General features: G+C 44.7%; 1 protein-coding gene across 1 annotated transcript in view; it reads left to right on the forward strand.

Annotated features, from left to right (window-relative positions):
- The window catches only part of LOC146798442 (uncharacterized), a 549,773-nt gene that overhangs the window by 148,534 nt on the left and 386,877 nt on the right, over window positions 1–14,362 (forward strand). The window contains exon 3 of the mRNA XM_085625710.1: window positions 5,135–6,442. Within this exon, the coding sequence (XP_085481836.1) occupies window positions 5,135–6,442 (1,308 nt within the window). The remainder of the gene's footprint in view (window positions 1–5,134; window positions 6,443–14,362) is intronic.

Genomic DNA, 14,362 nt, shown 5'->3' on the forward strand with positions numbered 1-14,362 from the left:
CACTTCAGGAAATGTCCTAAGTAATTAAAATATACAGGTGAGAAAGTGCTTTTGCATAAGCTCTTCGATAGGTAACTTTAATGCTCATTCAAATTTGTTGTTTAGTTAGTTAAAACTGTAACAGTTTTTGCATATTTCATTGTGGGTACAACTGTCCAGGTCCAGTTTAACTAGCCAATACATTACAGATACCAGTAACATTATTTCTAGAAATCTCGGAATGCATCCCAGACGTCCAGGGAGTGAAGTCAATTATAGTAAAATCACTTAAGATACTGGGGTCAGAAACCAACAGGATAAAGCCCAAGGCAGAGTAATTAGTGGAAGTGAAATAGTGCAAGATACTGGGCTAAGATGTAAGTAATAGTTAGACAGTGTTGTGTAACACAGGCACGTTGTCAGCCATGCCATAGGGCTAGATGTTTCCGGGTTTCTTGATGCAATAATCAGTTACAAGTTTTTGAGAATGCTTGACAGGATGAGAGTTAATGGATCGACAGAGAAGGTGGGCTCTGAGGTCTTTGATGAATTTCTCGCACCTTGATAAGAATCTTACATCAGGTTGGTAGACAACATATTGAAGATGCCTCCAAGCAAGTGTGGGCCCCTTTGTCAGACAAATTTATTTTAGCAAGGCCCTCCTTACAACGTCAAGAGAGGAGCAGCAACACAGATGGTGTAGCCATGATTCCAGCTTAAAGTTACATAGTCTGCACGCTCCTTCCTTACCTGGGGTGGCTCATGCCGGGTTGAAGTCTACTATTGGTAAGCTGAGTAGACACATATACATGATATCTCTGAGCACTCAGATGTTGATGGACTTTGAAAGGTAAGGCTGAGGTCTCTCAACCAGATATGATGAATTTAGAGAGTAGAATCTCTGAGGACTTTAGAGAAGCATAATCTGGCTGGAATTAAGCTAAACACAGCTGTCTATTGATTGCCTATTTCCAAATCAAAAAGGAGATGGATTCAAGAATTAGCACTCGGGCTTTGGTTTGGAAAGATGTGCTTGCCTTCTGCAGTTGCCTATGCCATGGGCTCGAATATGGCTCTGAGACAGGCCTTGAGTTAGTTTCCACGTGCTTTCAATATACATATATGATATTTAAAAGTACCAGACTTGTAAGTTAGCGTTTGATTTAGCAGGCCAAATTCCAGCTGAATTTTAGATCTGCGGAGATGGCTGGGAAAATGAAATATTTTCTTTCAACCTGAGCAGTGTGCGTTCTCTAGGCTGGCAGTGCAGGCACCGGGAAAAGCCTGGTGCCCATATTGTAGTGCTGGAAAGAGGAATGCCTTAATGACTTTGATAAAGGATGCAGCAGAGGGGCTTTTTTGTTTCTTCTTGAGGTTGGCTAGACCATAGGTAATGGCAGTAGACTTATTTTTCAATGAGCCTTTGTGGGCCAAGAGGTGGGAAGTCTCTGTGAACCAAACCCCCAGATAGTTGTATTTTGGAGCCATTTTAATCGTCTTGGATCAGAAGCTGCATGAAGAAAATTACTTTTTCTTACAGCGCTGGAGATTAAGATTTTGGTCTTATCCTGATTGATCATAAAAATGTTTTTAGAGACGGTTCAGTGTTCGCTGTAAGCCCACTTTGGTGTGATCCATTATTACAATGTCATCATATCGAAGAATCTGAAGAGACGTGTGGTCTAGTCGAGGGGGGCGGGGGGGTAGCAGACTGATATTCACCAGAGCTTTGCACAGATCTGCTGTGTACAGGTTGAAAAGCAGGGAAGAGAGGAGGCGGCCTTGCTTCAAACCCCCTTGGGTGGTAATTTTGGAGGTAACTGTTTGTAGTCTGGTTCTTACGCAAACCCAAGTGTCTGAGTAAATAAAGATTATACTCCTTAAGAGATTAGAGGGGATTTCCTACTTTGTTAGTTTCCTTCAAAGATGAGGTCAGCCCAACTTTTCAAATGCAGAGCTGTAATCAAAAGCAGCAAAGAAGTGCTAGCTGTCTTCTTTGTGCTGCTTGATGGCTCAAGGCGACAAGTGCAATGATGTTACCAGTAGTGGACGCTGCTGCATGGAAACCTACCTTGAAGAATGGAAGAACTTCATTCTCCAATACCTAACCCTCCAGCTGTTTGGATAATAGTTGAGCATAAACGTTGCCCTCTAGATCAAGTTGAGCTATCAAGCGATAATTGGAAGGATTTGTTGGATCCCCTTACTTAATTATAGGACAGAGTGGAGGCTCTCCAAGCATCTGGAACTTGAGCCGAGAGAAAAGCATGGTTGAATAGCAGGGTTAGGACCATTACACCGTCCTCCAGAGCACGTTTAAAGATTTCAGCAGGAAGGTCATTAGGACCCAGCGCCCTGTCATTTTTCATAGCCGTGATGAGTTTGCAGACCAGGGCTAATCAAGATAGTTCCTGTTGGTTCCGTGTGGGTTGGTCTCTGGGCGCCTGTTTGTCCATGTTGCCTGGTGCCGCTGGATGGCTTGAATATAGTGCTGTTACAGCCTCACCCATGCCCCTTCCGAGACACCATTTTCCCTAGATAAGTTTGGGGCTTTTAGGTTGTTCACAAAGTTCTAGAAGCGAGCCAGCCTTCTTTCTTTGACCATTTGATGTATCTTTAGCCACTCCTTTTCTTCTGAAGCTTTCTTCACTTCGCACACAGCTTTTTTGTGTAGCTTGCACGATTGAGTGACATCCATTGCAATTGTAAGGGTGGGTTTGAGATTGTTCTTACGCAGGCACCTTCTTAGCTTTCTCCGTGTAATAACAATGCTCATATTGTGCAGCTTGTCGAGCTGCACCTTCCATGTTGGCTTTGGAGGTTGCTTGTGGCCTCCAGTTGCTAATACACAATCCACCAGTTCCGTGGTCAGTATGTCCCACTTGTTTTGCATGTCTTCCTGTGTAGTGTTGGGGTTGATGGTCACCTTGCGTAGCCACTAAGTCACCATAGAGGTGTCTGTGGTCCTCCATTTGATCCTTCTGACTAACTTTGTTGATTCCGCGCATGTAGAGGAGCTCACTGCACAATATTTGGCCAGTATTGGTATGCCTAAGTCCAAGCTTAGAGTCCAGGGGTTATGATCGATTTCACCCGTTAGGAATCTCAAAGTTAAATAGACGATTCGCAAGACATTCAGACAAGAAGATGTAATCTAGTGTAGAGATTCCTTTGAATGTACTGAAGGGCCGTTAAATCTTTCCGTACATGCAAATAAATCAACATATACAAATTTACAGTGTGACAAAAATGCCATATAGTTTTCTAATACTCCGAGATGCTTTCATATAATAGAAAAACATAACAAATCTCTGGGGAGCCTAGTTGTAGGAACAGTAAAGCAATATGATATTGTCTGACATAAACAGCACGTAAACAAGGGGCAAGAAAAAGCCTGTGAGGAGTACCATGTAGTGTGCAAAATACCATAAAATGATTGGAGCTTTGATGCTGTATAAAATCACAAGGGCATATAGGAAGTTGATCAAACTAAATGCTATGATTCGGGAAGGCAGTTAAAAAGTGCAAAGTGATTAATATAAAAAGATGTAAGCTTAAATCTGTACTGAGAATTTTGTATGCGGGTTAAATAAATTTATATTTCCATAGTAGTACAGAAGACAGAATGGGTAACAACTGGCTGCATACATTTTGCCTTTAATTCACTCAGCCTATCTTTACAACTGAAATATAGCTTATCCTTAGAATCCTTGGAGAAGAGATCCAGCGATTCTGGAAAACTGTAATATTCAGGGACAAGCAACGCAGACGTTTCAGATGTGTGAACCATGGCATTTGGGCCACATTATAAACATTAGTCTTGATAGCTCTGTTTCTAGAGAATGACAAATTGTACACCATAGCAAGAAGGAGGCCATACCTATCTAGTCCCTTAAACTGTTCACCCCTGTTTCGTCATGACGGATTATGTTGACTGTACACTTCGACACTGACAGCAGCTTATATAAAAAGCTGTTATCAGTCCTCTGTAATTGAGAGCCCTTAATATAACCAAGTCCAATCTCCAGCGCCATGTAATCCAACTTGGTCACACTTAGATATAAGTACGTTCCTTAACAGGTTTGTGATGAAGCCTCGATGCAAACCTAAAAATCGTATAAATGTCTGAAACCGCGGCCATCTTAAATTGGTTATGTGGCCCCATTTTAATTCACCATCATAGGAATACCTACATAATTCTTTTGTTATCTTGTTGATTGCATTGTCCTATTTGTGTTCCCACTAGGTTGTGGTGATCGGACATCAAGTAGTCCTTTTGTTACAGCTCCGATGCAACATTATGTGTAACCTGTAATTAAATCAATGTGTGTTGTGTGATGTATTTATATTGCTTATGTAACAGCTTCGTAAATTAATTGCGGGTGAAGACTTTTTTGTTTAGGAACTGTTTGATGTTTGGATTCCTTGTCCTATTATAAAAACACAGTGCTATTCACGATTGCTCTTGCTTGTTCATTTATTTACTTTGATTTCTTGATAACACGTTGTTAGATTTATACTTTTTTTGTTCACAAAGTAAAAATGCGCATGTACACATTTCTGACAGACGTCAAGGAAATACTTGCCTTTCTCAAAGCATCGAATGTGCTGTATTTTGCTCTGCATATATTTTTAATTTCACCAGTAACAAACTTAGTTTTTTGATTCTGTTTCATTTCACACCTATTTTAAGGATAAGAATTGTGTTTCATATTGGATTTTCTTTCTAGGACAGATGGGACCACAACACACATTCACCCAACTAGTACCAAACACGTCCCCTAACAAAGGGGCCAGATCTACTGGCGTTGCCAGTGTTTCTTTTTGATTTGTGGTTGCCCCTGTCACAAAGGAGAAGAGTTGAAGATGTCTCTTTACATATTGAAAACACCTGGCAGAACTCTTCTGCTATGATTACAGCATGGCATTATCTGAGGAGTGTCTCTCTTGTTTTGGCCATCAAGCTCTGACCCATCTCTTTATTATTTAAACAGTGACTCCTTGTTTTAACCAATGTACACAAATCTAAGAAATGCGGACCTTTTGTATTCCCCTCTATGTAGGTATAGAAATGCAAATGTTGTAAACTCTTTTCTTCAAAATTGTATTTCTAAAGCTGTCAAACAACTTATTATATTCATTTATGTTCCACCAGAAATGTCGAAGAGCGATAAAGTTTTCTGCCGTGAAAATGAAGTTTTTGCAGTCTATCAGTCTAAAGGAGCTCATCTTGGAATTGTTCAGTCTTTTGGGAGTTCCCACAGAACTGGAAATTGGGGAGTACCTTCATATTTCCTCATTTTCGATGGAGGATGTTGCACAAGCTGAGAAGTTCCTCCAGGATATGTTGTGCGAGAGGAAAATTCCCATTGGAGTGGAGTGTTTTGGGCATTATGAGTGGCAACTCCTGAAGATCTGGCTCAACCGCAGATTTAAAGAATCAGGGCAGAGGGTACAGGCCAGTGTTGTTCAGAATGGAGATATGGAGTCCTTTGAGATAGACCTGGTAGGATTCAAGGATTGTTTTACCCAGGCAGAGTCTGAGATCTTGGATTTCTTGCAAGGCAAGGTTCTGAGTGATGAGTCGCTCATTGTGGGCTCCCAAGAACTGTTGCGGTTTAAGGATTTGCAGTGCACCTTCCCACATTCTCCTTTTAATGTGGAACTGAAGCTATGGTTTGATCTGAAAAGACCAGCCATATTGTTTCGCGGGCCCAAAGTTAACATAGAGCAAGCAAAGGGCCTTGTAAATGACATCCTTTACACCGAGGCAGTATCAGCAATGTCTCCAAGAACCAAGCAGAGAAATGATTTACCATTCCACCTGACTGGGGAAACCACCCTCTCTCTTTGCAAGGATGACAGCAGGAAGCTTCTTCCAAATGTGGATGCCCTGATTTGCTTTGTGGAGGAGGGGAGCACTGAAACCACAAAGGGGAGGAAAGTCATCAGTACTAAAAATGAGATTTCGATGTTGGGTGAATCTGAGAGACATGCAGTGCAAGTATTATTGCAAACCCAAACCTCTTCAGTAGGGAGATTTCAGAGGGTCATCAGCTTATTGACTCTGAATAAGGGATCTAATACATCAGAGAGGGACAAAGGTGGTCTAGAACTGGTGCTGAGAGAGGCCCTAGGATTTGCTTTGGAGTATGCAGAGAGGGAAAAGTTATCCTCTGTGGCTATCTGTGGTCAGAAAATTGAGAGTGACCTGCTTTCTAGACTAGATTATATCAATGTTGTGGTTGATGGCCTTCATCGGTATTGCTGTTTACGTCCTTTTACGTCCCTGAAAAGCATTGTCTTCAACAGTGACAATGACGAAGTGATGTCCATGTTCTTCAGGAAGTGCCTGGATCGGTGGAGAATATATGGGAGTGTACAACGTGAGGCATTCCCAGGATCCAGAGAAGGAGGCAATATCCAGATGGAGATAGCCACTGGCCTAATAGCCAAGGAGAAGGTAGGCCACAGATGTAAATGTCTCTGACATGTTTGTTCTGAAATGCTTTCACTTGCACGAAAACACAATCGTTTTTTGTGCCACCAATTTCATTAGATAATCCATTGATCAGTCTGAAATGTTCACACACTTAGCAGTTTCCAGACGTCAAGCAGAGTACTGAGATAACAATCGAAAATGATGTCCTTTTACCCCAAAAACATGTTTCTTATTAAGTCATCTACCCCAGTCTGTTATTTCAAAATTGCAGCTTTCTTTACTCTGTTAGATTTCTTAAGGACTTTAATCAGGAGATTTTTTTAAATTTGTTTTCCAAAGCAAACATACTTTTTAGGTCTCACCTATAGTTGCAGAATGACCCACTGTGTAAAATACCAATACTAACAAGCATTGGTAAACGAATTAGGTTTCGCCTATGTGATTAATAATAATCTGTTTTCTGTTCTAAGTTGTAGCTTGCTTAGTAGTTGTACAATATAAGTTACAGAAAGTCTGTTAAAGTGTTATGACTTGTTTATGTTCTAAAAGGCAACATATTGTGCTGTTACTCGTGGTATAGTGCCGGTAAGTAATCGCAAATTTTGAAAAATTAAAGAGGGAAATAATAGAATTTTTTGACGTAATGGCAATACTATGTGTTTAGAGGAGTTCTGACAACTTTTGGGCCCAGTGCCACTGCACCTGCTGCACCATTCAAATCATGCCCCTAGTTTTTGCAAGATAACTGCATTTGTGACTGCCTGTTTAAAAGTAAAATATAGCAATATTTGGTGTTTAGAGGAATTATGACAACTTTTGGCCCCGGTGCTACTAGACCTGCTGCACCATCCAAATGATGAACCTATTGCCTGCTAGATAAATGCACTTATGATTGTCTTGTTTAGTAGTAAAAATGTAGCAATAATCTGGGTTTAGTGGGGTCCCTAGAGCTTTTGGCCCCAGTGCCACTGCACCTTCTGCACTATTCAAATCAAGTCCCTTTTAACTGCAAGGTAACTGCAATTGTGACTGCCTGTTTAGTAGTCCAATATAGCAATATTATGTGTTTAGGGAAGTTCTGACAAATGTGGCCCCGGTGCCACTGCACCTGCTGCACCATTCGAATCATGACCTGGAGGAAACTGGCTCTATATATACTACTATAGTGTGTATAGAGTCCAGGTGACCCCAGAGGTAGGCAGAGGTTAAAGTTAGATAGAACCTTACTCTCTATTTGTGGTAGAGTGGTCGAACAGAAAGGCAGTATCAGAGGACAGTGTTAAGCATTTGATGTTCCCTCAGTCAGCAAATGAATTCACACACTCAAAGACTGAACTCTAGACCAATTATTTTTGTATAAAAAATATACTGTTGTTTTATTTTAGAACCAAGCAAGCCTGGCACAGGTAAGCATTAAATACTTTACAGTTATGAGTTGCTGAATGTCGAACAGTATGAAAATGCAATAGGAATTGTACTTTGTTTGATTTGAAGGGGATGCAGTAGGTTGCAATACTTAGTAAATACAGTACATTGGAAAGAATAGGCTTTTTCAGTAAATTATAGGTGTTACTTTTTACTTTTGTTTTCTTACTCAGTGCTGGATACCTCGATTCAGCTCTGTGACATTTCCTGCAAACAAGTAAATACGTTTTGGTTAATCGTGCGATTTTTTTAAAGAATATTTTTAAATTTCAAAACTCCACATTTGGAAACATTTTTGAAGAAAAATTGTCAATATTATTCTATGGAGAAAAAGTAGGTTATCGGTTCAAAGGTAAGTTATCGACTGTGGGAGTTAAGGTTCTGGGGTTAGACTCAGGGGTCCCCCAGGGTCAGTGATGCACTCTCCTTACACCCTCAGCGGCACTAGGGCAGCCGGATGCAGAGTGTTGAGGCCCAATGTTATCCTATGGAAGATAGGGGGTCTCGGTTGGTGGCTGCTAGCAAGCAGGCCACACGGCTGTGGGAGCATAGCTCCTGGGGTTTAGCACAGGGCAGTTGGGGTTGCAGGTCAGCACAAAAGGTGCACCATCAGCTGCACTGGGGCGGCCGAATGCAGAGTGCTGTTTTGGCGCCAGGTACCCTGTTGTTTGCTATGGAGAGACTCCGGTCGAAAGAAACACTGCAGGCTCGGGGACGAAGATCTTCTGGTTGCGACCACCACTTCGAGGGGTAAGTAAGATGTCTTGGGTAGGCTAGGCACCATTGGTTGGAGCACACAAGGGCTTGGATGCAGGGGTGCCTTTTGGCGTCGGAAAGTCTTACCCAGTCTTGGTGGCGGTAGAGGGGATCTTCTGGATTGAGGCTGCAGGCGTCGGCTGGGGTCTTGAGGCTGGTCTGGGATCTCCGGATCTTGGGTCACAATCGCCGGGGAGACCTCCTCGTCGTGTTTTCCCACTCAAGCTCGGGCTGGGTTCAGTGGGTTCAGAGTGGGCTGGATTTGTGGTCTCCGGCCGGAGCCAGAGGTTGCAGTTGAACAAATCTGGTGTTCACAGGAGAAGCAGTCTTTGGAAGTGAAGGCAGGCAGGCAGGTCCCCTGGGGTTTTTGAGGTTTCTGGCAGCAGGACACACCGGGATTTCGCAGGAGCAGGTTCGAGGGGAGACATGCCGGTAGGGCTGGGGCCAAGTCAGTGGCAAAGGCGTAACTCAGGCCCCCGCAGCCCCCGTGGTGCAGGGGGGCCCAAACTCCAGGGGGCCCCTCAGCACTGCATTCTGACTGCAGAGCTCCTGATTGAGCCCAGAGGGGGCCCCTCCATGTGCCCTGCAGGGAGGCCCCCTCGAATTTCGTTATGCCAGTGGTCAGTGGGTGTCGTCCTCTTGTTAGCTCTGCACGGCTCTTCGGTCCTTCTTCCTATCTTCTTTCTTGTTGTTTCTGGATCTGAGAAAGCAAGGTTCAGGGTGCCCCCTAAATACTAGATTTAGGGGCGTTACAGGTAGGTAGAAGGCAGGGACCAATGGGTCCCTTCCCTGGGGTGGGTACACCCACTAATATGCCACCCTCCAGTGGGAGGGGGGCATGAGCCTGTCCCTGGTTGATTGGGTCCCCTCATCCTCAAGATGGCGGGGACTCGGAGTTGTGCTTCACCTCGCCTCCCCCACCTGAGTGTTGGAGTTGGCAGAGGTGTGCACACCTCTCTCCCCCACTTGTTTTTTCCGCCAGTTCTCCCGCTCAAAGTGGAGGTCAGAACCAGTGGGGACCAGTTGCTGAAAGCAGCAAGTGGTCTGGGGAAGCTCACAAAGGTGACATTCCTTTGAAGCTTCCCTTTTGTGAACCATGCCCATCCTGGGGGAGGAGGCTGGGCACCTCGTCCCAGGATGTGCATTGTTTCAGGTCCCCAACAGCAGCAGGCTCTCGACCCAGGGGTCCAGAAACATGTCTGTTGGTGGCAGCCTAAACAGCCACTCAGTTGGGACACTAGAAGTTGGTCGAGTTTTAGGGGTCATCTCTGTTGTGAATTTTACATTAAATCCCACACGGGCATCAGTGTGGGTTTAATGTGCTGAGAAGTTTGATACCAAACTTCCCAGTTTTCAGTGTGCCTTATGGTGTCGTGGAGTTCGTAATGACAAACTCCCAGCACCCTAGACTCTTAATGGCAGCACTGCACTTACAATGCCTAAGAATGGGCTGTGGCACTGTAGGGGTACATGGCTCATGAACCTGTACCCTCACCACTGGAATAGTGCACCATGCTAGAGGGGTGGCGGATCTAGGCCAGGGCAGTGGGTTGAAGGCATGACGCACAGGGATGTGTGCCATGTCGACCCTTCACTTTTGTTCTTCACCAAGACACGCAGCCTGCAAAGGCAGTGTGTGAGTGAAAAGGTGCAGGGCCTCTAAGGGTGGTACAATAAGTGCTGCAGCCCTTAGGGGCCTTCCCTGATCACAGTGCCCTGGGTACCTGTGGTACCATTTACCAGGGGCCTACCTGTGGCCAGGGATGCCCATTGGGTTTAGGCTTCAATGCAGTTTTAGGGAAGGAACATAGGCCCTGGGTACCTGATTAGCAGGAGCCCAGAGCACACTCAGTCAAAGAACATCCGCAATTCAGCAAAAGGTGGGGGCATGCCATGCTGAAAGAGGGCACTTTCTCACATGACCCTATTGCCTATAGGGTAACTTTACTTGCAACTGCCTGTTTAGTAGTAAATTGAAATCATGGCCCTAGTACCAGCTAGATAACTGCATTTGTGAATGCCTGGTTAGTAGTAAAATATAGTAATTTTAGATGTTTAGTGGGGTGCCTAGAGCTTTTGGTCCTGGTATCACTGCACCTGTTGCACTATTGAAAGAATGATTTGGTTGTCTGCAATTTAACTACACTTGAGGCTGCCTGTTTAGTTTTAAATTGTAACAATAATCTGGCCCCAGTGCCCTGCACCTGCTGCATCATTCAACTCAAGTCACTTTTAACTGCTATTGTGACTGCCTGTATTGTAGTCAAATATATCAATATTATGTGTTTAGAGGAGTTTTGACAACTTTTGGGCCCAGTGCTACTGCACCTTTGAAATCATGACCCTGTTGTCTGCAAGATAACTGCACTTGGGTATGTCTGTTTAGTAGTAAGATATAGCATATTATTATTATTATTATTATTATTATTATTCTGAAATTTGTTAAGCGTGCGGCTACCCCCAACGGGGGTGTCCCGGCGCTGAGGACGGCAGCAGCAGAGAACATGAAAGCTAATAGCTGGCAAACAGCCATGTCTTCAGTTTACATCTGAACTGAGATTCTGAGTCGATCATACGGATGTTAAGTGGGAGGGCATTCCATAGCCTTGCAGTAATCACTGCAAAAGCTCTGCCACCTTTCCTAGATCTGTAGAACCTGGGGGGAAGCAGGAGACGGAGGTGATTGGATCTAAGCGCTCGAGAGGAATGAACTCGCTTCAGCCTATGTCTGAGATATCCTGGCCCCTTACCATTCAAGGCCCTGAACGTCAGGACCAGGGCTTTAAACTGAATGCGGGAGGAAATCGGAAGCCAGTGAAGGTTCTTCAGATGAGGGGAGATCGAATGGCGGTAAGGGATAATACAGATCAACCTGGCTGCCGCGTTTTGAACCATCTGAAGTCGGTGAAGGAGATATGCTGGTGCACCCACATATAGGCTATTACAATAGTCCAGGTGGGAAGTAATGAGAGCATGCACGACAGTCTTCAAAGAATCCGTGGGCAAATAGGGAGATATTTTTTTTATCATGCGCAATTTGCCAAAGCAGGCAGAAGTGACCTTATGAATTTGGGTTTTACCCAACAACTCGTTATCAATTTGAAAGCCCAAATTACGGGCGGTTTTAACAGGTGATGGGGGAGGGTTTAAATCTGACGGCCACCATAAGGATGGAAGTAAAGGTGATTTTTGGTTAAAAAAAAGCACCTCGGTTTTGTCTGTGTTTAGCTTCAGGGTATTGGAGGTCATCCAAGATACAATGTTAGAGAGACAGTTTTTAAAATTAGAGAGTCCGGTGTCAGAGTGGTTTCTGAAAGAAAAAATAAGCTGTGTATCATCAGCATAAGAGACCACTCTGACTCCAGAGGCCTCCACCACCTTTGCCAATGGTGACAGGTAAACATTGAAAAAAAGGGGGCTGAGAGCCGACCCCTGAGGGACTCTGCAGCTGAGGATTTTTTTGTCTTTGGACATATAGGGATGACACCACACCTGTTGCGTTCTGTCCGTTAAAAAGGATTTAATCCCGGCCAAGGGCGTGTCTCGTAATCCTATATTATAGAGCCTGTCCAACAGTATGGAGTGCGAGACGGTGTCGAAAGCTGCGGACAGATCGAGGAGTACCAACATGGCTACCTCGCCTCTGTCCACGCTTTCCCTAATTGTTTCAGTGACCTCTAATAGTGCTGTCTCAGCACTGTAACTGGATCTAAAACCTGATTGTGAGTCGTGGTTTAGATTTTGGGTCTCTAAATAGTTGGCCAGCTGTTCCTGCACGATTTTTTCTAATATTTTGGCTGGTTTGGGTAGAAGTGATATGGGTCGATAGTTAGAATAGACTGACGAATCAGCTTCTGCCTTTTTTAAGATAGGCATCAACATGGCCTGTTTCCATGTTATAGGGAACTGGCCAGAGGAGAGAGATGAATTCCAAATTGAAATTAACGGTTGGATAATAGCTGGGGCTAGGGTCGTAAACACCTGAGCGGGAACCGGGTCGAGAGGTGAAGCTGATTTGCACCGCTGTATTTTTAATAAAGCAGTGTCATGTGGGATTGCTTTGAAGGCATGGAACAATATTCCGTTGGAGGGGATGGGATCCTGAGGAGGTGTGGCCTCACCTGCCCTCTCCGTGGGATTAAAAGAAGAGAATATATCAATAATTTTATTGTGAAAAAAGTCAGAGAGGCCGTCGCAGAGTTCTTGATTAGGTTTTGTAAGGCAAGTAAGGGCTGTCGGTTTAGTAAAATTCTTGACGATTTGATATAGTGTTTTGGCCGAATTTTCCACAGTAATAATTTTGTTGGAAACCTATTCTTTCATAGTGGCCTTTTTGAGTGTGTGGAATTTTTTCACAGCAGTTCTGTAAACAACCTTAGCAGAAGGGTCATAAGTAAGTCGCCATCGACGTTCGAGCTTCTTATATTTACTTTTTTATTCACGTAGCATTGGAGAGAACCAGGGGGCAGAGGGTTTTGAACGAGCCGAAGAGATGGGTTGTAAGGGGGCAATAGTGTCAACAACTGAGGAGAGGTACATATTAAACTTCTCAACATCGGCGTTTAGATCATCTGAAGAATGCCATTTCAGGTTGGCCAATTTGGCCTCGATTTTGTCACAGGTGACTTTATACCACTTTCTCCCCAAGCCCTCTTTCCTACTGTCAGTGGCCAGCAGGGGAATGGAGGTCAGGTTAAACGGGATTAAAAAGTGGCTGGGTGGATCAGGGGAAGAGGCTGCAGGGTAGTAAGGACTGGTAGGTTCGTGAATATGAGGTCCAGGGTGTGACCCGCCTTATGCGTAGGACCGTGAATTCTCTGGTCTAGGTTATACCCTCCAGAGTTTCTACTAGAGACCTCGCTTTTGGGCATGACATGTCATCAACATGCAGGTTGAAATCGCCTAGAATGGTAAAGTGGGGATGTTTCAATGATAGGTCTGCTAGGGTCACTAATAGCTCCGAGAGATACGAAGGTTGTGTGCCCGGAGGGTTGTAGATCAGGGCTCCTGCAAGAATCAGATGCGTTGAGTCTGAAATACTAAAATACATGGCTTCGATAGGGCCGGAATTTGCTAATTTCCTGGATGTGACGTTCCATTGTTTTCGCAATATTATGGCGATCCCTCCACCCACTTTGGTACCTGGCCGATTAATCCCAGCAAAGTGGTAGTCCAGGGGGATTGCTAGGGTGATATCAGGTTTGGAAGTATCTTTAAGCCAGGTCTCAGTCAGGAACATCAGGTCCCAAGAGAGAGATGTAAGAGATAGCCAGATGTCGCCTGCGTGTTTTGGGAGAGACCGGCAGTTGAGGAGGCAGGCTTTTATTTCTCTAGGTGGTGCTTGGTGTGGTTTCTCTATGCTACATACTCGCGGACTGTCTGATACATAGGCGAGAGAGAAGGATTAGTCCTTACATACAAAGTGCTTAGTAAGTAGCTGTGCAGGGTTGCATTTGGCGTTCCCACAGCCGGGTAAAGGTCTCAGTGCTAATAGTTGAGACCTCGACCAGCAAGTTCGCCAGGCTGGGGGGCCACCGGCAGCACGCCAGGCGCAGGTCGCGGCACAGACGCAGACGGGTGCAGACGGGCTTGCCTTAGGCGCCCCTATGGCGCGCCAGCGGCGCGTCCGCTGCGCGTCCGGAAATACATCTCCTTAAGTGGCTGACGCGCTGACCCCTGGCTCCACCCTCCCAGCGTGGTGATTGGCCGCCCTACCCTCCACAACAATCGGGCAAGCCCGTGGTGGACCGGGGTAGGAGC

This window comes from Triturus cristatus, chromosome 9, assembly GCF_964204655.1.
Source record: "Triturus cristatus chromosome 9, aTriCri1.1, whole genome shotgun sequence".
Lineage (NCBI taxonomy): Eukaryota > Metazoa > Chordata > Amphibia > Caudata > Salamandridae > Triturus > Triturus cristatus.